Source organism: Pinus tabuliformis, chromosome 5_1, assembly GCF_031772625.1.
Source record: "Pinus tabuliformis cultivar Carrire ecotype Pingquan chromosome 5_1, CPIR1, whole genome shotgun sequence".
NCBI classification, from domain to species: domain Eukaryota; kingdom Viridiplantae; phylum Streptophyta; class Pinopsida; order Pinales; family Pinaceae; genus Pinus; species Pinus tabuliformis.
The window spans coordinates 822,232,281-822,257,544 of record NC_142305.1 but is presented as its reverse complement, the minus strand read 5'-3'; the positions used below and the strand labels follow the sequence as shown (position 1 = coordinate 822,257,544).

At 39.6% G+C, this 25,264-nt stretch overlaps 1 protein-coding gene across 4 annotated transcripts in view; it reads left to right on the top strand.

Moving 5' to 3' along the window:
• ITPK4 (inositol 1,3,4-trisphosphate 5/6-kinase 4) overlaps positions 1 to 21,381 on the top strand; it is a 415,945-nt gene extending 394,564 nt beyond the window's left edge. For 3 of the 4 annotated variants that reach the window (XM_089432987.1, XM_089432986.1, XM_089432984.1), the window contains 3 exons: positions 20,403 to 20,547; positions 20,796 to 20,902; positions 21,044 to 21,381. In XM_089432987.1, coding sequence (XP_089289113.1) covers positions 20,403 to 20,547; positions 20,796 to 20,815 — 165 coding nt within the window. In that variant the 3' untranslated portion in view covers positions 20,816 to 20,902; positions 21,044 to 21,381. The remainder of the gene's footprint in view (positions 1 to 20,402; positions 20,548 to 20,795; positions 20,903 to 21,043) is intronic. The other variant, XM_089432985.1, reaches the window with a different exon arrangement.
• The last annotated feature ends 3,883 nt before the right edge of the window (positions 21,382 to 25,264 follow it).

Below are 25,264 nucleotides of genomic sequence, written 5' to 3'. Positions count from 1 at the left end.
GATGTATGAGGTTGTTGACTACAATTGAGGAACTCTGATTGGAAGCTCCTAGGAATGAAATGTGTGAAGAAAGGAAGGAAGAGATCGTGGAATACACAAACACAGTAAAGGCAATCAACATCTAAAAGACCAAGAAGATTTGACCAGGATATCTCCATGGAAGATGTGGAGTCTGAAAATGAAATAGACCCTTGACAATATATATCTTTGGGAGATTTGTCGATATGTATATGGGATGCTGATGCAAACTAGAAGGCGTCATGTTGAGGATCATCACAAAGGTAATGTTAATTTTAATGTTCATTCCTTCATTTTTGAACAAATATCTGTATGGGTTTATGCAGGGCTACCAAGGGAAGATCTATGGATGTCTTCCACCACCGATGCACATGTAGTAGGATGCATTGTTTTACAACCAGGCCGGCTCAACTCGGAAACGGCCAAGTCAAACCGAGCCGGTAAAAAAATGTGTGACCAGGCCAGCAAACCGGCTCGGTTGACCGAGTCATTGATGACCAGGCCGAGTCATCCAATGACTCGGCCTAGTCATCAATGACTCGGTCAACCAGGCCGAGTCCGTATTGACCAGGCCTAGTCATTGGAAAACGGCTGGGCAGCGTAAAAAATAAATTTATTCACTTTTTTTTGGATTTGTGGTGTGAAATTAATCTGTTTGGATGTCTGTAATTTTATTATGAAGTACACAATGCATAAAGTATGCCATGAACCATGGTATGAAGCAATAGTGGGAAAATGATAATTATAAATCTTACGAGCCATGTCTGAGAAATGTCAAATCTGAAGTTGATATTTTCGAAATATATCAGGACTGAGGGCCAGCTGAATGCCCTTCTCCTGCTCAGAATATCGGATCTGAAAATGAGTTATTTCAACTCAAAATGATCTCGGAAACTTAACAAAAATGCTGCCCTAGCAATGAAAAACTTGGTTGTGAAGAAACCAACGCTGAAAATATGCTTAAAGTGTTCTATAGCTGTGCTTTCTGGTGAAAAATCAGGTTTGAAAGTGTGCTCTAGCTGCCATAGAAGTGACAAGATGAAGCTTGATTCTTTGAAAATCAGATCATAAAGTTTTGCCTTAACAGCTAGCTGGTGAAAACAGCCTGAGAAGTGCAAATTTGTGCCCTAGATCCCCAAATTAGTTCAACAAAAATCACAAAATGTGCCTGAGATGCTATTGCTGTTGAAAATCTGCAGTATTTAGTTTACCCTAAAAATAGTAGAGGTATGTTGTAGTTGTGTCCTAGCTACTTGTTGGAGTTTGGTCTCACCAATCAAAAATCCCTTCACAAAAACAGAAAAAGAGCTGAAATGGACAACTTTGGCATTCTACTGGAGAGTGTCCAGTTGACAGTGGTCTGTGGGTCATACCACATATGTCTTGACTTGACCTGGTTTTTAGGTCATTTGTGTCTGAGTGCCAGCTGTGGTTTGAATTTTTGAATGACTTTAATCATTGCATAGAGGATCAATGGTAAATCTCTAGATACCAAGTTTGTGACCTTCCGTGGAAGAGATGGAAGGTATTTCACCTCTTGGAAATTGAAGCTCCATGAGCCTACTTTGATCATATGTTGTCTTCCATCTATATTATAATGCTATGTGTTTGGAAACATGAATGAAAATCTTTAAAATTATGTTTTTTTATAAAAAAAAAAAATATTTAATGTATTTTTTACAACGACCGAGTCATTGAAATCGACTAGGCCGAGTCATTACCGATTCGGAGTCGGAGTCGGCCGAGTCGGAGTCCTGGTCGGAGTCGTAAAACACTGGTAGGATGAAAAGTCCTTAAGTAAACATGGCATGAAGAAAGCAGCATGGCATGAAGGAATCCCCGATATGGACTGATGGATCACTTTCCAATGATGACATGGCCGACTCATGGATGAAAGTGATGGATGGTCTATGCCCTATGTAAAAGTCCCAAACATGAAGACTCCTACATAACATTGATAAGTTCGTGACATCGTGAGGAGTTCTTCAAGCAGTTGGTTGTCCCATCATCTCCACCTAAGGAGCTGTTGTAGGTCCCTAATTAAGAGGGAGCCTGGAAACAAGTTTCTTACTTGGAAGAAACTTGGAAATTCCTAAGCCAAGAGGGAGCTTAGGTACATTCGTTCCATAGGAATGAGTACATTCCTTTATTGGAATAGATATGTCCTCCCTAATGAAGAGGGAGAGATTCACACATCATTCTTGTCTTCACTTGGGAAGACAAAATGGAGGATTGGGTAAACATCTGGCACTTGATGCTCTTTGAGGATGTGTTAGGGCATCCAAGATAAGAGTAGTCATAGAGGACGGATATTCTTTGAGGACTGGGAATCTAAGATAAGAATAGTCTTGGTGGAGCACACCCTGAGAACTCGGGTGGTGTATGTTCCAAGAGAGACAATGATGAAGGTGTCTATACATCATTGGTCTCGCTAGCATTGAGATCAGATATCGTGGAGAGATAGAGCTGTTAGTCAAGGCCTTGCTATGGGACAATGTTGGTTGATATGATGCTATACAGATGGGTTACGAATCCGATTCTTCTTCTGAGAATTATTTAGATTGAGAATGACCAAGTACCATTATGAATACCTCCCTAGTTAAGAGGGAGTGTTGAAAAGTGTAACTAGGTTCGGTCTTCATAATGACGTGTAATTGTGATTTTATGTAATTGATGTAAAGAAGAAAAATAAAATTATTATTGTAATGCTTGTCTCATGGGTTTCATGAGCAAGGAATTTTATTTTTAGTGATGGCTCCCATTGTGAGCCTTTAGGATTTGTCTTCTAGTCATAAAAGTCAATTTGAGTGTATGTCATGTATGAAGGACCCTTCTTGGGCATGTTATGTGAAAATTTCTGAATAGAAATCCAACTGCAGTGACTGATATTATTTCTTCTACTTATTAATTCAAAAATAAGTTATTCACAGTGTTTCTACAACAAATATTGAAATAAATTCTACTGCAACCCTAACAATTAAAATGCTGTGGAAAGTAAATGCAAGGAAAAATACTAGCACAAGTACAGTTACAATGACATAGTTTTGGATAATTGTCCTCGGAAAAACCCAATGTGGGAAAACCGGTGCAGCAGATAAGGGTTTCTTTATTGATCTTCAACAAAATCTCATATACAAGATACAATCAGCAGAATAGAAGAGGAATTTTTGTGAGAAATTTTATAGACAGTTTTTTCACGCTTCACAGTGAAATTTTGACTCTGGAGAGGACCTGCTACCCTCACTACATCTCACTGTGTCACCTTCTGCGCAGTGACTGTAGTACCAGTGTCACTGCCTCTGCGCTGCCCCTCCTTTGCTCTGCTTCTTCTCTCTGCTTCCTGCACTCCCGACTATTGTTGATGTCCTCTCTCTCCAACCTGCAACTCTCCCTCTAATTCGATTTTCTCTTGCCGAACTTTAGTAGTGAGAAAATCAATCTGCTTGGGCCAACTGAGTATCTGCCTAGTCTGTTTTCCAAATGCCCATTGAAGTCCTTATAATCTTCCAATTGAGTAATCAACAATCCAAATTAGATTCTAATCAATGGCTTAGATCATATTGACTCAATCTCTGTCTTCTTTTAGAAGATTCACACCCAGTTTCATTAATACCCTTTAATTATTTTAATTTCCTAAGTTTAGATTTAGGCACCCATTAAAAATAATTAATTATTTTAATAAAACTGTCTCTGGGTGGAAATTCCCAAAACGATTTTTGGGTATTCTGGAATACATGTGTCCTAGCCTCATTGCAAATTTTGAGGCTTAGAGCACACCCTATGCTACTAGAAATCAACACTCTCTCTTAGCGAGGAATGTGCTCTAGTAATGCAACCTGCTGAAGCATCACCCTGGCTCTATAACATCTCCCTTTGCGTTGTTGATGTCTGACATCATTGCCCACCAACTACTGCGCAAATGTTGCATCTGTACTGCTGCTGACCCTGCATATTGTTGCCAACTACATCTGTACTGCAACTCCCTCTCATCTGCTGCTACCTCAACTGAGAAACTGTCTGTTTCTGCTACTGAAACGGGTTCCCTACCATACCCATATGCTCCTTGAACTAGATGAACTTAGCTCTTCCTAGAGCTTTGTGAGTACGTCTGCTACCTGATTTCCTGTGGGGACATACTGCAGCTGTACTGCCCCATGTTGAACACAGTCTTTGATAAAGTGACATCTGATATCAATGTGTTTCGACCGATCATGAAATATTAGATTCTCAGAGAGTTTGATACAACTCTGATTATCATAGTAAACACTAGTCACTTCCATCCTCTTTCTGAACAGACTCACAAGTAGTTTTCTAAGCCATATGGCTTCGCACGTAGGTGTGTTGGCCGCCATATATTTTTCTTCTGTTGAGCTTAGAGCTACAGACTTTTGCTTCCTGCTACACCAAGAGATCATTCCTGATCCAACACTGAAACAATACCCGAAGGTACTTTTCCGGTCTACTGATCTACCTGCCCAATCCGCATTGTGAATCCACTCAATCTGACGTCATCTACTCTGGAGTATTTCAACCCATATTCGACTATTCCACGCACATATGTAAGAATGTGCCTAGCTGCTGCCCAATGTACCCTTTTCAATTCCACCATGAACTGACTAAGGGTGTTGACAGCGAAACAAATGCTTGGCCTGGTGTTGACCAGATACATGAGCGATCTAGTGAGCTATATGTACAAGGTGGCATCCACTTCCTTGTCTCCTGATGCATCTATTTTCTTCCAGTTGGTGATCATAAGCGTTGCCATGGGTCGACAATCCTGCATTTTGAATCTCCTCAAAATTTCTGTAGCATATCTTCCTTGCTTGAGGAAGATCTCCCCATTCTTTTGCCAAACTTCCAACCCTAGAAAATAATGCATAAACCCCATATCCTTCATGTCGAATTCTGCCTCAAGATTCTTCTTGGAGTCCTTTATGAGCCTAGATGACCTTGTTAGAAATAAGTAATCTACATATAATGCTAGAATAAGTGGCTCATTCTCCACCATTAGATAATAGAGATTGGGATCAACATCACTCTTGATGAATCCCAACTACTGCAAGTAACTATCAATCCAACCATACCAAGCTCTAGGTGCCTGCTTGAGCCCATATAGGGCTTTCTTTAACCTGCATACATGAGTTCTCTTCTCATGAGTCTCGAAGCCTTCGGGTTGTTCAATATACACCTCCTCTTCGATCACCCCATTCAAGAATGTTGTCTTGACATCCATCTAGTGAATCTCCCATCCCATTTGAGCTGCTAGGGATATAACAGATCTGATAGAGGTATATCTAGCTATAGGGGCGAAGGTCTCCTCATAGTCTATTCCTTCCTTTTGTGCGTACCCCTTTGCTATGAACCTAGCCTTATACTTCTCTATTGCCATTTGCAGCTTACTTGATCTTGTAGATCCACTTTGATCGTACAAGTGATCTATCCACTGGTCTAGGTACCACTTCTCGAACATCATTCGTCATGATAGAATTGTATTCTTCTACCATGGGATCCACCCATAATTAGTGTTGTACGACTTCCTGAAAACTGGAAGGTTCTTCAACCTATGCTAGCAAGGCTTGGTATCTGTTACGCTGCCTTTTGTCGGTTCTAGGAGCTCCAACAAATTCCTTTGCATTGCTCAGTGCCTGTCGTACTTCCCTACTGGTTCTACCGCTGGTGGCAGAAGGCTGAATCAATTCTTTCTCCTGTTGTTCCATTTGCTGAGAACTGCCAAGATCTCCTACTCCTGAGGAAATACTGGTACTAGTCACTGTGCTCAATCCTGGTGTCTGTCCTATTGCTTGTCGTCCTTGCTTCCCCTGCTTTTGTTGGACTAATGGAACATCCACTGATTAATCTTCTGCTGTCATCTCTCGAGATTTACTGAAAGCTCTACCCTCCACGAACTTTGCATCTCGTCTTACTACAATCTTCCTGCTGCTAGGAATGTAGATTTTGTATGCCTTCGAGGTCTCGCTATATCCTACAAGGTACCCCTTTAATGCAGTTTGATACAGTTTACTACGCTTCTTGTCTAGAATGTGACAATAAGCCACACTTCCGAATATCCGAAGATGACTCGCTTTCGGCTCTCCCTGAGAAAACTCCTTCAGGCGTTTTCTTCCCCAATGCTCTGTGAGGAGTTCTATTATGAATATACACCACTGTGTTGAATGCCTTCGCCCATAAGAATCTAGGCAAGTCCTGGTCATACAACATAGCCTTTGTCGCCCCAACAATAGTTCTATTTTTGCGTGTTGCTACTCCATTCTGCTTTGGATTATATGGAGCTGTCCATTCTCTTTTGATGCCCTCCTTTGCGCAGAAATCTGTGAAGTCTTTGTTCGTATACTCTCCACCATTATTTGAATGCAATACCTTTAGCTTTTTTCCTGTAATTTTCTCTACGAGAGCCTTGAACTCTTTGAACCGATCAAAGACCTCATCCTTGGTCTTTAAGAAATTGATCTAGGTTTTTCTAGAGATCATCAATAAAGGTGACGAAGTATTCGCCACCACTAAGAGCTCTCGTGGACATTGGGCCATAAATATTTGAGTGTATCAATCCCAATACGCCTTTTGCTTTGTTGTTACTTCTCGAAAAAACCGCCTTAACGTACTTCCCTAGTACGAATCCTCTGCATACATCATCATGCTCAGTACTGAGGATTGGAACTCTTGTAACAGTCTCTCTGAGCATCCTCAGTGCTCCATGGTGTAAGTGTTCCATTCACTTGTGCCACAGTTCATTCAGTTCATTTTCACCATTATGATTGCTCCCTATCAGTGCCATTGGAGACTCGAGCTGCAATCTATACAGTCTGTTGCTTCGAGCTCCAATTTGTCTCATCTTCTTCCAACTTGGATGTTTGACGTATACTTTCCTTCCAATGAAGTATACATCGTATCCCTTGTCTTGTAACTGGGACATTGAAATCAGATTCATTCCTAACCTGGGCACATGCAGAACATTAGTGGCTCAGATGTTGGTTCCTGCTTCCGTTTGAAATGCTATGGTGCCTCTCCCTACTGGAGTACACTTCATTCTGTTTCCCATAGTGATTTGGAAGTCCATCTGCTCTTCTTGATAGCTCAAGAAGTATTCTCGTACTCCAGTCATGTGAGCTGAAGCCTCGTTATCAATATACCAAACATCTGCTAATGCTGAACTTGACAAGCATGCAAATTCTTCTTCCAATCTGGAAGATAATTCAGAGACATCTTGATTTTCCATCCTTATTTGTGCTATTTTTCCTATTGATTTCTGACGCTTTTTTGCCCAACAAAACTGCATCCCACCTAAAGACTGCTCTGCGCTGCTCCCTCTATCACTGGCAAGCTTCGATCTGTAAATCTTTCTGTTTGTCGACTCACTCAGAGAGATTTTCCCACGAAAATTTTGCCCTCCTGGACTACGCAATCCCTCTAGGGATTCGATCTACTGCCTATGCAGCTCCCACTTCTATTCACGCTAGATCTTTTGGCTCTGTTCTCTTGCTTCTCCTTAGCTCTGATACCATGTGAAAATTTCTGAATAGAAATCCAACTGTAGTGACTGATATTATTTCTTCTACTTATTAATTCAAAAATAAGTTATTCACAGTGTTTCTACAACAAATATCGAAATAAATTCGATTGTAGCCCTCACAATTAAAATAATGCGGAAAGTAAATGAAAGGAAAAATACTAGCACAATTACAATCACAATGACAGTTATTTTTGGACACTTGTCCTCAGAAAAACCCAATGTGGGAAAACGGTGCACTTGTCCTCGGAAAATCCCAATGTTGAAAACCGGTGCAACAGATGAGGGTTTCTTTATTGATCTTCAGCAAAATCTCATGTACAAGATACAACTAGTAAAATAGAAGAGGAATTTCTATGAGAAATTTTACAAACAATTTTCTCATGCTTCACAGTGAAATTCTGACTCTGGAGAGGATCTGCTACCCTCACTACATCTCACTGTGTCACCTTCTGCACAGTGACTGCAGTCCCAGTGTCACTGCCTCTGCATTGGCCCTCCTCTTCTTTTGTTCTTCTATTTGCTTCCTGCACTCCCGACTATTGCTGATGCCCTCTCTCCAACCTGCAACTCTCCCTCTGATTCGATTTTCTCTTGCTGAACTTTAGCCAGTGAGAAAATCGATTTGATTGGGCAACTGAGTATCTGCCTGGTCTGTTTTCCAAATGCCCATCGAATTCCTTCTTATAATCTTCTAGTTGAGCAATCAACGACCCAGATTAGATTATAATCAATGGCTTAGATCATATTGACTCGATCTTTATCTTCTTCTACAAGATTCACATCTAGTTTCATTAATACCTTTTAATTATTTTAATTTCTAAGTTTAGACTTAGACACCCATTAAAAATAATTAATTATTTTAATGAAACTGTCTCCGGGTGGAATTTCCCAAAATGATTTCTAGGTATTCTGGAATATATGTGTCCTAGTCTCCCTGCAAATTTTGAGACTTAAAGCACATCCGATGCTACCAGAAATCAACATGTTACACATTTGTATGAGTCATTAAATAAGTATAAAATCCCTCCAAGACAAGCACAAGACCTCTCTTGCAAGTCAGATTCAAGATTGAATTAATAAACTCCTCCAACAAACATGTTGGGTCACCCTCTTCAAGTTGGCTTATTATAAGCTCCAACAACTATAAATAGGGCTGTTCGGTTTTCATTTGAGATGTAGAATTTCGGTGAAGGAAGTCTAATGTCTGAAGTGCGAAGGTCATCAAATAGGAGCCCTATAACCAGCGAGGTGAAGGAAAGGATCAACGAGGTCATCAGATTTGTTTTTGGACTGTTTTAGGGTTGATCTCCTCTCATACATGTGAAGGAGAGGACTATTACTACTACAGAAAAGGCCGAAGTTTGTTTCACTGTGAGAGAAGTTGAACTCAAGAAGCCGAGTTGGAAGAGAAGACCATTCAAGCCAAGCAAAGGAGATTAAGGGGTTGGATCACCATATATATCTCACATGTGTTGCATCTAAGGTTCCCAAGGAGGCCGAAGTAAGGTACAAGTCTGAAGCAGAGAAGAGGAAACCGAATTTGAAAGGGTAGCTGAGGAGGGAGAAGCAAAGGATTGACTATTGTTGACTCAAACAAGAAGAATCCCGTCAAGGAAGGTTTATGACTTGGTCTTGGAGTGGAAAATAGGTCAAGGGTCTTGGTCTTGGTATTTGTCAATTGAGCTCTCTACAAGAAGAAGAATTTGTTCGGGTTTTCCTCTCAAGTGGGAGAGGTTTTGGCCCTGGCTGATAGCCTATATTCTGTGTCTCTTTTCTCTTTATGGTTTATGGATTGGTAGTTGATTGATGAAGAAGAACACTAATAACCTAGTAAAAGAGATCCTAATCTAAAGAATCAAAAAGAACTCACAAGCAATTACTAATAGAAGAGAAATCACTTAATTTCTATCCCTTAGATTTCTCAACAGGGGTATGATGCTACCTCTAAGAAGAACTCACAATTATAGGTAGCATGATGGCTAACCTACTTGAATTAGTATAATAGTCAACATCGGTCATGTACTGAAGAAAACATCTCACATAATTAACTATTGTATTCCTTTGCCTCCACATGTGCACCCTTTTATCATCTCGCAAGTCAACATAATATGCATGACTACCTTGGGCCAACTTATTATGCGAGTAAAGGGTATGGCTCAACTAGAATGTAAAATAACCTTTAATTCACCTCCATATTTGCCAACAAGGTAACACAATTGGTACTCAAATAGACATGATATCTCCATTATCCCCACTTATCAAGAGTGTGCCATGGACATTACACCATCATAGCCATTAGAAAGCTAGATAACCATAACCAAGTGTGATGACCTTCTATGCATTCTAGAGCACTCAATAACAAGGCCAGTGTTGGAATTTCTAAGTCTAGCTATTAGAAACCCTTCATGCACTTTTCTGATTTATTTCTGCCTACTCATTCTAATTAATTAACAAGCTATTTACCATGTAAATACTGAAAATAAATACAAATACATGCTCAACACATTATAGATCATCAACTGAAGGAAACAAAACAAGCACACAAATGACACTATTGTTTTTGGACCAATGTCCCTAGAAAAACCTAATGCAGGAAAACCAATGCAACTATCTGAGGGTTTTAATTATTAAGCAGTTTTAGAATACAATCTGGGTGCCAAAACCGGCTCACCCAACGGAGAATAATCTCAGCAGTAGTACCTCTCAGTCGGAGACAGATCTTCCGGCTGAAACCTCGGCTAACACTCTGACAGCTCCCAACTCCAATCTGCCCCACGAAAACCCGATCGTCAGCCTCTAGGGACTGCGTCAGCCCTTTCTGGCCCAGTGTCTGCCCAGCGTCACCCTAGCTCGCCCTGTGTCAGCGTCTGGAGGCACTGCGTCAGCCCTTACAGTGTCTGCGTCACCCAGGCTGGCTCTCTGAGGCACTGCGCAGCTCCTGGCTGGCTCTGCGTGAACCTCTGGCTGGATCTGTGTCCCTCTCTCCTGGCTTCTGTGCTGATCCTCCTGGTGCTATCTCTGCCTCTCTGCTTTTGTATTCACTGCCCCTCAGCTGCAACTCTAATCACTCTTTCGACTTCCTCAGCAAACCCTGGCCTAAAAAATCGAAATCTTGATCAACTCAGTGTGTTTTCCAACTGACCCTCAAGCCTCTTCTTATATTTTTCTCGTTGACAGTTCAACGGTCGAGATTAAGTCCCTAATCAACGGCTAAGATTAGATCTAGCTTTATCCATGACTTTTGGACCATTCTAACTCAGTTTTATATTAATTCACATTAATATTTTATTTTCCCTAAGTTTAGACTTAGAGACTCCATTTAAAATATTAATTATTTTAATATCTCCCAAACTGGTTAGACTCTGCCCAAACCATTTCTAGGTCTTGGAGATCTCATGTGCTTTAGCCTCTCCACCAATTTTCAAGGCTAGAGCACATCCGATGCTACCCCAAATCAACACTTCCTCTTAGCGAGGATTGTGCTCTAGTAATACTCCTGAATGAGTATCACCCTGATTATCTGGCATCGGTTCTTGTGATGATGCTAGGCCTGCTGCCCAACATCCTCTGCACTACTGCATCATGTACTGCTACCCATGGCCCTGCCACTGCCACTGTTGCATTCGTATGAAAACTCCCTCTGCATTCGTGGTGTTGCCCATGGCCCTGCCACTGCCACTGCTACATCTGGATTGCATCCCCTCTCATCATGCTGCATCGTGCTACTCATAGCACTGCCACTGCTAACTGCTGCACTGCAACTCAGTGACTAAGAAGTAAGTAACTGATCTCCCAACTCTGACATCTCTGTCTGACTAGAAACACGCCTGATGCTGAATCTCCCTCTGTCGCTGATAAGTGCTCCCTCTCTGACCTTTGCGTATTGCAACAACTCTATGCCTCTCGCACTGCTTCCTCACATTGTCCTGGGACTCCTGCACTGTAGCCCTCTTTGTCGCTCCATCCGCATCTGTCTCTACCGACATTCGCCAGTCCTACTACTCCTCTTCGGGGCTCCCGTAGCAAGGTATAATCCAAGAGGTTGGGTACCTCAAGGATCCTGCCCCTCATCGCTTGTAGTCTGTTTGACTACAGCACGATGTCTCCCCACCTCTTCTCTTGAGGTGCATGAGCACTCATGGCGCATTCGTCATCAGTCTCCACTTCTTTCTCTGCCCTAGTCGGCGCAGCCTTGGTCTTAGAAGCCTCTCCTTTGCTCTTCTTCCTAGGACACTGGTTCACATAGTGACCCAGTTCCCCGCAATGGAAACACTTGACCTTGGAGAGGTCCTTCTTGTTTCTTTTCTCTAGCTTTCCTGCAGATGTGAGAGCCGCATCTTCTTCTTCCGCCTTGTTGATTCTGACCCCTTTTCCGCTACTCCCCGCCTTGGACGCCTGTCTGATCTCTTCTTGACGAAGAGCTACCCATAGTTCCTCCCAATCTGGAAGGCTCATCCTGCCTAGTATGCTCTGGACGAATACCTCCCAATATTCTAAGACTGCGTGCAATGCGGTCCTCACCATCAGTACCTGATCCGGTGTGGCCCCTATGGAAGTTAGCTGATCATGGATCTCCTTCAATCCACCGAGGAAGAAATCTATCTGCTCTCCCTTTTGCATCTGATATGACCGCAACTGGTTTTCAAGTAACATCCTCCTCTAGAAGTATGCAGGTACAATTTCTTCAGGGCCTTCCACATCTCATTTGTCGTCTCCTTCTTGGCAATGTGTGGCACCACATGATCCTTGACACCATCAAGGATGATGCACTTTGCCCTGGCCATTGCCTCCTCGTACTTGTCATTTTCAGCTGGGTCAACTGGGATCGCTATTGTTTTCAAGGCGAAGTGTTTGATGCGATACCTGTCTAGAATGGACAAGATCTTGGCCTTCCAGACTACGAAGTTTGAAGCTCTGTCCAGTCTATCCTGATCTCTTAGCCCATTCACTGCCATTTCGCTGCTCCTCTTTCGACTCTTTCAAGTCTCTCTACTTCCCGTCTGGAAGTTCTCGGTTTGACTCCCTCTGAGCCTCGAATTCCCTTCCAGAAATCCCTCTGCCAATCCTCGGCAGCAACTCCCTCCTCCTTGGTCTTGCCCTGTTAGGTATTGTTCTGACCACAATACCCCACCAGCTTCGCTCCACAACTTACCCACAGCCTCCTATGCCCCAGCAGTCTGAAGGTTAGAGCCTCTAGGCTCTGCGCAATCCTGGCACTGGCACAATCCGCACCTCCTGCCCATAGCGTCGATCCTTCCTGGCTGAGAAAGATGACTGGGCACTGCGTAGGTCAGGTCTGCTCCTCTCTGCCTCAGCGCTGATCCTCCTCCTAGCTCGAACTGATGACACAGGCTCTCTGCATCACCCCTTTCTTGCTCCTTTCTGCTAGGAACAACTTTTGTCACTCGGGACAACTGTTTACGCTGTTGCTGCTCTGCTCGGATGATGCCTTCAGTTATCCTATGATCTGTAACCATTCTCTGATACCATGTTGGAATTTTTAAGTCTAGCTGTTAGAAACCCTTCATGCACTTTTTTGATTTATTTTTGCCTACTTGTTCTGATTAATTAACAAGTTATTTACCATGTAAATACTGAAAATAAATACAAGTACATGCTCAACACATTACAGATCATCAACTGAAGGAAACAAAACAAGCACACAAGTGACACCGTTGTTTTTGGACCAATGTCCCCGGAAAAACCCAATGCGGGAAAACCAGTGCAGCTATCTGAGGGTTTTAATTATTAAGCAGTTTCATAATACAATCTGGGTGCCAAAATCGGCTCACCCAACAGAGAATAATCTCGGCAGTAGTACCTCTCAGTCGGAGACAGATGTTCCGGTTGAAACCCTGGATAAACACTCCGACAACTCCCAGCTCCAATCTGCCCCATGAAAACCCCAACGTCAACCTCTAGGGACTGCGTCAGCCCTTTCTGGCCCAACGTTTGCCCAACGTCACCCTAGCTCGCCCTGCGTCAGCCTCTGGAGGCACTGCATCAGCCCTTAGAGCCTCTGCGTCACCCACGCTGGCTCTCTGAGGCACTGCGCAGCTCCTGGCTGCCTCTGCGTGAGCCTTGGCTGGCTCTGCATGAACCTCTGGTTGGCTCTGCGTCCCTCTCTCTGGCTTCTGCGCTGATCCTCTTGGTGCTATCTTTGCCTCTCTGCTTCTATATTCACTGCCCCTTAGCTGCAACTCTGATCACTCTTTCGACTTCCTCAACGAACCCTGCCCCAGAAAATCGAATTCTTGATCAACTCAGTGTGTTCTCCAACTGACCCTCAAGCCTCTTCTTATACTTTTCTCGTTGACAATTCAATGGCCGAGATTAAGTCCCTAATCAACGACTAAGATTAGATCTGGCTTGATCCATGACTTTTGGACCATTCTAACTCAGTTTATATTAATTCACATTAATATTTTATTTTCCCTACTTTTAGAATTAGGGACTTGATTAAAAATATTAATTATTTTAATATCTCCATAACTGGTTCGATTCTGCCCAAACCATTTCTGGGTCTTGGAGATCTCATGTGCTTTAGCCTCTCCACCAATTTTCAAGGCTAGAGCACATCCGATGCTACCCCAAATCAACAGCCAGTAACCAATCTCAAGCATGCCAAATAATTCCATTAAATGACTTGAACCATCCACACAAGTGCATAAATAGGAGTGGTTCAACTAGTAGGTGTTCAATGGGGGAGCTAGAACCATCATACATAGGCATAGTTGTAGTGCTTTCTATTGGAGAATCTAGTAGGGCAACAATTAAAACAATTATGCTTACCTTGATAACTGCTTGTGAACTTATGTTGACTTCTTATTATTCTTTATTAGATTCTTTTCATCAAACAATTATCAAGACCATAAACCATGAAGATCATAAAAGACAATGAACACAAGATGTAGGCTCCAAGCTAGGGAGAAACCCCTCCAAGGGGAAAACCCATAAAGCATTTCTTCTCTTCTTATAGAATCAGATCAAATGAGAAATCCAAGATCCAAACACCAATACCAAGTCCACTCACAAGCCCCAACTCAACCCTCCTTCCAAGTTCTTCCAACAACTCAAAGTCTCCTCAAGTGGATGAAAGTCAAACCCTTCCAAAATTGGTCAAACTTCAAATTTCGACCCTTCCAACAGAATTTCGGCCTCCTGCAACAGACTTGTAATTTTTGGCCCTCCTGCAACTATCAAATTTCGCACGTGGGAGATTTAGGTCAGATTTTCCTCTTCTTTGATCTTGCTTTCTCCCTCCTTTAACTTAGGCTTCCTTCCTTGTCATTTTCGCTGATTTTTCTCCTTTTTTGCACAAGAGATCAAACTTTCTTGAGATGGATACCAAATGAGGTCGAGATGCTCTTATATATACACATCCAGAAGGTCGAATTACGCCAAATAGCACTGACTTGATGGGGCAGGGCCGACTTGTTCTTGTAGGGACTAAATTTGACATTTTGACTAAAAACAAAATTCCTTTTCCACTTTCTTATCAAAGTCCAAATGGGACTTGACTTCAAGACTTATGACAAATATTCTTTTGACTTGACAAACCCTAGAAGCATGAAGAACATGCTTGACCTAGAGACAAATCAACTTGAGCATGAAACCCATGCTAGAAAATAATATTTTTTTTTCTTTTTACAAAAATATACAATGACATAAGCACAAAGGTCATTATGGAGACCGAAACTAGTTACATTCTCCAACACTCCCTCTTAACTAGGGAGGTATTCATAATTACATATCTAGTACAAGGATATTCTTACACTGAAATATTCTCATAAGAAGAGTCAGATTGATAAGCCATCTTTTAGCATCAACATCATAACCATCATTGTCAACATAGCAAGGCCTTGACTAACAAACTCTAACTCTCCACAAGATTAGAGCACAACGTTGGGAAGCTTTACGTGAGATACTACACTACCTCTCAAGGCACATACCCGATCCAAATGTTCACCGGGCATGTCCTTCTAGGACTATTCTTATCTTGGATTCCTAATCCTCAAAGGCTCAAAGAATATTGGTCCTCTTCGACCACTCTTGTCTTGGATACCCTGTCCAATCCTCAAAGAGTGCCGGTCCATGGGACTACTTCCTATCTTGGATTCCCAATCCTCAAGGAGTACTAGTTCCAGATGCTTATCCAATCCTTCATTCTTCCTCCTAGTGCCTTTACTAGACTTACGGTTGTTAGTCCTGGTCTAGTGCATGACACATGGAGAATATGATGTCTAACATCACTCCCTCTCAACCAAGGAGAGGTTACTTACTCCCTCTTAAGCATAGAGGAGATTCCTTACTTCATAACCACAAACTCTTTAGCTTGTCTTAAACTTCATCAATACATCAGCTACTAGTTCTTCCATGAGTGGTAGCTGCATGGCTTCTCCTTTCCTTTGCGTCTCATCATATTGAGCTTTGACCTTCCTGCATGTTATGGAGACAAACTCTTTCTTCAATCTGTGACAGGGTTCAGGCCATCAATCTTTCATATCACTTTCCTCTAATCATCATTAGTATCATCAAAGGCATTATATTGAGCCAATCAATGTATAGCTTCTTCTAACCATCGGGAGAGTGATCTTCCATGATTATTAGTTTATCCTTTTGTAATGCTACCTTTTTCTGCTGAGATGGTGTAGACATCTTAGCCGTTTAATTTTCTAAGGATTTCCAAAGTCATCCACTCAATCCATGTATTCTTTGAATTGAGTTCAAACCAGACAGTTGTAGATACATTGTCTCCACTGTCATGCAACATGTCCTTCCAGGTAGCAAAGTCATATCCCAACCAGATAATCAATATAAAGCTTACCAAATCATGATGGCCCTTTGTCAAAATAACTGATTCTGCTGCTTGTTTCCTTTGAGATCAACACCCGTTCACATGGTCTTTCTTCATTCTATATTAAAATCTTTCTTCATGCTATCAACCATCAATCAATGTATTCATGGAATGAATCAATCAGCAAGCTACAATAGCTTCTTCCTTGAAGTTGTCATTGCCAACCTTCTTTCTTTCTTCAAGAGACCATATTGGATGTTGAACAACATCATCATGTCTATTTGTTCACATGTCATGCCATCATATGGAAGAGTCTTGTCTTCTTTCCATTTTAACCAAAACATATCATCCTTATGTGTTCCAACTTCCACGCATCAAGTAACCATATGGAAGAGTTTTCTTCAGCTAAGATATACCATGCTCATGTTTACCAAGCATATTTAAGCAACCAACTTTTCTTTCAACATTCCTGTAGACATGAATTCTACTTTGTAGTGAAGTGTTACTAAAGACTTGCATACATCTTCCTTCATACAACCATCTAGTCATCCTTCTTTTGAATGAGCTTACTTCTATCCTTATCAAAGATAAGTCTTCCTTTCAAGGAAGAGAAAGACCTCAACTATTCCTTTCATACAACAACTCGACCATCTTCATATTTTCATCCTTCAAGACTATTGTTTCCATACTAAGTGGAATATATACAATCCATGTCATAATGCTTTTTTCAAATATTGAAGAACCTTCTCTTAATGATGGTTCTTGTTAGAGGATCTTGGTGATCCTTTCTGCAAAATGACTACTTCTAACATGATGTTAGAAAATACCTGGATGAACTATGATGTGCTAGATGGTCCAAATCCTTTTATCTTTACTAGCTAGATGACTGCTACCAATGCAACTTGACTATGTAGACTATTCTACTTCCAAATGATTCCTTCCATGATGCCATGATTTCCAAAACAAGGCTCTTCTACAAATCTAACTGTGATCCTCTAATATAAAAGAGAACCTGTAAATAATAGAGATCCTTGGGATCTTCACTTTTTGGCTTCTTTTCAGGGTCTTCATTTTCTTCTGCTATGTGAGCTCCACTCCTTTCCTTCCTCTTGTTATTTTTCTTGTTTTGAGGATTATTAGGACAATCCCTCTTAGAATGTCCATACTCATTGCATCCAAAGCATTGTAAGTTGGACATGTCTTGTCTTCCTTTGTTCTTTTGATGAGGTTCAAAATTTCCGAACTTCCCTTTCTTCTTCTTAAATTTCACAACAAAGGCTTGAGACTTTTCATTCGGTTCGGTGTCTTCTTTTGCCTTCAACCTTGTCTCTTCCAAGATACATTGAGCCCATAGTTCATCAAAGGGAGTAGTACCTTTTCTTGAGTAAACACTAGTCACAAGATCACTCCATTCAGGTGGCAAAGCATTTAGTACACAGGTAGTCAACTCTGGATCGGAGATGACTTCCCCAAGCCCTTGCAACTGGTCCTTCAATTGTGAGATCTTCATAAGATATGAGGTCATATCTTCATTCTTCGATATCCTTGTTTTATATAGTTGATTCCTCAAGGATATTTTTTGACTTGAGGTACTAATAGAGTACAATTTCACCAACTTTTCATAGATTTCTTTAGAAGTACTCAAATCTGTAACAAAGGGAATGAGATGATGATCCTTGATAGATTTAATAAGAATCCTTTGTGCCCTCACTTCTCCCGTCATATACTTTGCTGATTCTTGAGTCTTTTCTTTTTCTGGTTCAGTAATATTGCCAATAATATAGTCCATGACTTCATTTTCTATGAGCACCAAATCAATCCTCTTCTTCCATGCTAGAAAGTTTGCTGACCCATTGAGCTTATTGCTGTCCTTGCAAAATGAAGCCATTTGATTTGTAGATTGAGACATGGAAGATAACATGGTACTTATCAAATGAGTGTCCTTCCAGATGATGCCTTCAACTATCTTGAAGCTTTCAAAAACTTTCAAGAGACTTCAAAATTTTGTCCTTTAATAGCAAAGAGTCTTCAAGAGAGAGAAAGAAAGATGTCCTTCTTCAAGATGATGGTGTGCACTAGAAAGCCTTCAATGAGAGATTATAGTATCTTTCCTTCTAGGTTAATAAGTCTTCTTCCTTATTCCCCTCCTTGTGTCCTTAGCAAATGATTTTCTTTTGACAAGCAACCTTCACTTATGCCAGCAAGAATGATTCTTCAAGATGCCTTCTTCTTCCCTAGCTCTTATTATTTTTTATTAGATACTTTTCATCAAACAATTATTAAGACCATAAACCATGAAGATCATAAAAGACAATGAACACAAGATGTAGGCTCCAAGCTAGGGCAAAATCCCTCCAAGGGGAAAACCCATAAAGAATTTCTTCTCTTCTTATAGAATCAGATCAAATGAGAAATCCAAGACCCAAACACCAAGACCAAGTCCACTCACAAGTCCCAACTCAGCCCTCCTTCCAAGTTCTTCCAACCAGTCAAAGTCTCCCCAAGTCAACAGAAGTCAAACCCTTCCAAAACTGGTCAGACTTCAGATTTTGGGCCCCTGTAACAGAATTTCGGCCTCCTGCGACAGACATGCAATTTTCGGCCCTCCTGCAATTCTGAAATTTCGCATGTGTAGGAGATTTAGGGCAGATTTTCGTCTTCTTTGATCTTTCTTTCTCTCTCCTTTGACTTAGACTTCCTTGTCATTTTCGCTGATTTTTCTCCTTTGTACAAGAGATCGAAATTTCTTTAGATGGATACCAAATGAGGTCAAGCTGTTCTTATATATACACATCTAGGAGGTAAAATTACCTCAAACAGGGCCAACTTAATGAGGCAGGGCCGACTTGGTCTTGTAGGGACTAAAATTGACATTTTGACTCATAACAAAATTCTTTTTCCACTTATCAAAGTCCAAATGGGACTTGACTTCAAGACTTGTGACAAATATTCTTTTGACTTGAAAAACCCTAGAAGCATGAAGAACATGCTTGACCTAGAGACAAATCAACTTGAGAATGAAACCCATGCTAGAAAATAATAATTCTTTTTCTTCTTTTTACAAAAATATACAATGACATAAGCACAAAGGTCATTATGAAGACCGAAACTAGTTACATTATCCAAGACTTTCTTGACATCACAAGGAATATACCATGAACAATACCATGATGCTACATGAGGCAAAGTGTAAGCAGTGAGCACCATGATCAAATATCCAGTAGGATACTGATCCGTCAGTCAAAGATCTATATCCATGAAGAGGTCACCCGTGAATGAGCCATGGCAATTCATCACATAAGGGAGAAATGAGTCATACATTCCTAGGTATCCAAGCAACTGAATGGAAGTACTATCTCCAAGTCAAGCCAAAACTCATGAAGTTATCTTCCTGCAAATCCCTGTAATGTGATGAAAATCAGACATGTAACCCTCATGCGATATGATGAGCAACAAAGATAACCATGATACCATCTACATAAATTCCCACATGAAGAGGTCACCCGTGGATGAGCCATGGCAACTCATCGAATAAGGGAGAAATGAGTCTCATCCATTCCAAGGTATCCAAGGAACTGAATGGAAGTACTATCTCCAAGTCAAACTAAAACTCATGAAATTATCATCCTGCAAATCCCTGTAATGTGATAAAAATCAGGCATGTAACCCTCTTGTGATATGATGAGTAACGAAGACAACCATGATACCCTCTACACAAATTCCCACATGTTAGACATGAATATGATACATATATATGTCGAGTTGATAATAACTTCATACTTAAATATGATCTATACACTGTTGTCTCACAGTACTCTCTCAAATATTTGCTTCAATAGAAGATCTAAAGATAGTTTATCATAGCTGCTTCACTTTCCCGTGGCTAATGGATATTAATGAATTCCATTAAAGATTAAAGAGAAGATCTGAGATGATGTGATTTTGCTTCTTTTTGGGATCTTAAGATTCTGCAACGGTAATCCTTGCCTTTGAATTAGCTATACTGATTAGTAGATAAATTATGGCTAATATTTTACAGAATCAAAATGTCACTTGCAGATACAGGCCGGGACTGGAGATCATGTGATTGTTGACGTTAATTATCTTCCTTCTTTCAAGGAAATACCAAATGAAACTGCAATTCCAGCATTTTGGGAGGCTATTCAGAGTTCATATAAATATTACAAATCTAACAGCAAACAGGGTTCCTCCTCCACCCCCTGTGCACCAAATTTAATAATGGCATTAGATAAACTACTTGTCTAAAAAAACTTGGAAGAAATGAAAATGACGGTGATAAATTATAGCATCCTCCATTACTTCGTAATTTTGCTTCTCAACCACTTGTCTTACACATTTGTGGCATAGCCAATTATAACGTTATTTCTCAAATTCAGTATATGTTATTTGATGCATGTGTGGCTGGAACTGACTCTTACGAAATCTGTGCAGCTGCAGATGACAAAAACTAAAATGTTCCCAGTACATAATGAATATTATGTCCTCAATCTTTGTATTTCTAAATATTTCCGGTATGAGTGAACAGCATGTCTCTCATGGTTAGTTTTGAGAAGCAGTGCTCTACCATGGATACCATTTTGTCTTTAGTAGGCATTTATGCTTAATAAATAGACCAGATAAGAAATAAGGTGCTCGAGAAAGAAAGATAAATCTTGATCAGTTTACCTGTTTTAATGCAGATAATCATCAGTACTCTACGAGTCACAGAGGTTGAAAAGGTTGGAGATGATCCTCTATCAGGTTCATATGTTTTGCACCAAATTAAAACATTGCTGGAGGTCCTGGTAAATAAAAGTTCATATGCATGACAATGTTTTGCAAGTTACAGTTTATGATGAAATAAATTGACTTGTTCAGTGAAAATAATATCTATGGTCTGATTTGATGCAAATCCTATGACAGTGCTTAAAGCCCAGGATTAATTATAGGATCTTGATAAACGGTCTACAGTTTTAAAATATTGAACAATTTCAAATTATGGGTACTATATAAAAGCTCACTGCCATTGTAGAGGTGATACAGGTGTGCTTCCTGTTTTCTAGGGCATGCAAAACATGAGTGAGAGAAAGAAAGCGAATAGAAAAGAGAGTAGCTTATTAAATGAGTTATTTTTCCAAGTTTAAAGCAGGGAGAAAGGAATTATAACAATAATTCACTGCTCAAAACACCAACCCATTCAACTACACAAATACTAGTGGTAAAGAAGATACGATCCATTATTCATTAGAGGCTAAAAAATAATGACAACCAGACAAACATAATAAAAATGGGAATAGATGAAGATACCACTTGTGATGTTTGCAACTAGATAGTCAAGCCATACACCAATGATAGGAGTAAGGATTGGGACAAGCTATGTGTAACAAGCTGGAATTCCAGAGGATGGGTTCATTGCATTAAAAAAGAGTAATATCTCAAAGTAGAGAACAATTTAGTACTCAGCTATGAGATAGAGATGATGGCTGAAACCGTTCTAAGGCTAACAATTATGATTTCACTTCATTCATTGAGTTGTAATCCCACAATTTATCATTGGATAAAGGAGAGCGAAATGTGGCTCATATTCAACTTTTGGGAGTTTGAAAAATAATGGGAATGAATGCCAAAATTCTAAATAGGTGAACTATCTGGAATTGATCTTAGTAAAACTAAAATTATAATTAAGAATGATTTTTGGAGTTCAAATTGTTGGCTTACAGATCCCAGTGTCGATGTAAAGCAATTGCAATGAAAAGAAAGGAATAAGCTCCTGCCTTCATTTTGAAACAATGGCAGAGAATGCCATTCTATTATTTTCTTTGATGGTCATGTTGCATAAAATGTAACAGCAGATATAAAACTGCATGTTATTAAAAACAGATTCAATGATATTGATGTTTTTCAACAAGGAGTGCGTTAGATTAGAGAGCTAGATATGGACATCTGTTTATTTGATGACTATGATTTTACCATGCTGATATGGATTGTTGAGAAATACTTCTAATGTTACGGGGCTAAGAAAGTTTGTTTGGAAGACTTGTGAGATATTAAATATCAAAAAAGATATTAATTTGTTATTTGGGGTGACAGTTGTTTTCTCTACTGCCAGCCCTTCTATTACATAATATATTTAATATATTTAATGCATTTATCAATAAACTAGAACCTGTTTCCCAATGCTAGGGCAATTTTATTGTTTTAAATTATTTTGACCATTGGAGGAGAGAGAAAAAGAACTTTGATTAATGAGACCGTTAGTGAAGATATTTTCATATATAGAAGCATATTGCTAGTATTTTGATTCTATCTTGCTGATGATGTATAGTCTTATAAGCATTGCTTGTATTATGAATGTACTATTTTCTTTTCATTTATATGATGGCTTAACTATTGCTATTCCGTATTTGTGGTATTTACTTCTCATGTTTTTGCTCATACTGTCTTAATGCTTATTGTTGTTACATTTTAATTGAATTCATGGGATTGTACACTAGTAAATGGTATGTTGGGTGAGATGCAAAATGAATTATGTTTTACATAGCCTTCTATGGCATGGGTATATGTGTTGATACTTTGCTATCGCTGTCTTTAGCTTATTAAACTATGTATTTCCTTAAACCCAACAATTTGGGGAACACCCCAGCTAGACTCTCACCTCTTGCTACCCCTTAGTGTGTTGGTTGGGGAAGTACTCTATGTGCTTATGTGTGGAGATTAACAACAATTTTTTTGTCAAACTGCTGAATCATCACAGCGAACCACAGGTTCATTTCCACTTTCATGCAGGAAAAATAGTCTATTTAGATAAGATACCCTGATGTATTCCTCATTTTAAGTAGTTCAAGACCCAATTCATGGGCCTTTTCACTATGAATGATCCAGATTGATAATTATATTGTTAAATTTTGGGGCTTGATTTTTCACTGTAGATAATTGCATTTATGAGTCTATGACCGTTTTTAACAATTTATATTTACGTTGACCCCTTAACATCATATCATCATCAACAATTATGTAGAGAGAACAATAAATATTAACAGTGCAGTGGAACAATAAATACCAACAAAAGAAAAACACGCACAAATAGAGACACCATGATTTAGGTCAAAGACCAAGGCAAAACCTCACACGGGGAAAAACCCAACCATATTCTTTTTCTATTAGATGTTCATCAAAGTTCAATTGAGATACAAAGGTACATCATCATCAATTACATTAGGTCTGTTAATTTTTCTTAGGGCTATATTGTTCTTTGTTTTAAATAATTGCCTTTACAAACTTTCCAACATTTACATATGCATTCACCCCATTATATCATAACATTATCAACAATTAAGTAGAAAGAACAATAACATTAATAATACAACTGAACATAAAAGAACAATGGAAGAAAAGCATGCACACATAGAGACACCAAGATTGGTCGGAGACCAGGGAAAAACCCCACAAGGGGGAAAACCGAGAATTCAAATTCTTCTTTTATTAGATTTTATCAATTGTCCAATTGAGATTCAAAGTACATCTATAGAACAAATCAATATGAAACCAAGAGGACTGAGAGAACTGTGATCACAAAATAGATACCAACGAGATCTAATATTAGGGTTTCACGTTAGGGTTGTAGATGACAAGGGTTCTACATATATCCATAATATGTCAGTTCCAATGAGATGTTTCCATATTAATATTCAATGCTGCTCTGAGATGCCAGATCAATATGCCCATACCAATACACATACAATACCAATAATGCGCAGCATAAGATGCCAATATCAAGATATACAAATATAATGTCATACTGTTGTACAAACGATGCCAAGCCATACTTCTATGAGAGATTGTGATACCAATCAAACCATACTTCTGTGGGAGACTGTGATACCAATGAAGCCATACATAATGATGCCAAACCATACTTCTGTGGGAGACTGCGATACCAATCAAGCCATACATAACGATGCCAAGGCATACTTCTATGGGACACTGTGATACCAATCAAGCCATACTTTTGTCGGAGTCAAACATATGTGCCAACCATAATTGTAGGGATGCCAATATGAAACACTATAGAATGTAATCATATAGATGCTAATATATATAACAAAGCGATGACCCATACTCCATAATGAAAACAATGCCACAAGTTATGTGATGCGGTGTCTGTGATGACCCACTTATAGTAAAGTAATATTTATGGAATTAAATAAAATTAATTAAATTAAAAATTAAATAAACTATGTTGCCAGGAAACGTGGGTGCGGGGACGGGGACGGGTACGGGGACGACATTTTTGGAAACAGGGTGCGTGGGTTCGTCGGGTAATATAATAATATTAAATTTTAATAATTATATTTTATAAATTATAAATTTATAATTAATAATATATATGAAATTTGAATTTGTATATTTTTTCAACTTTAAACAAGAAAACTTTAATGATAATCATTTAAACATGCACATCATTGAACATTCAACATTGACATTGAAATTTCAAAATTTATCACCAAAAAACTGTTCTTTTGAATCTTTTCCGTGTAACCATGACACTGTGACTGCGATGTGAGAGAACTCAAGGCTACTACTAAAACTGAAAATTCAAAATACATACTAGGATAAATGCTAGACTCAGCTATTTTGGTGAAACTTGGGACAGATTTTGTCACACACAGGCTTTAAAATAACTATGCAGCTTAGGTTCATTTGCAAGGATGCCTATCAATGAATCAGGCTGTGGTCGTACAGACCCTTCCTCCTACACAGCCAAGGAGTGTTAGCATTTCTGCCTCCTGCTCTAATTTCAAGACAACGTCTCTCCTTATTGAAATTGCTCATTCTGGCTAGAGCTTGAGCTTGTAACTTTGCTTTGAATGTTTAGTCTCTCCCATATAAAAACACAATTCTTTAATAGGAGATTGATCTCA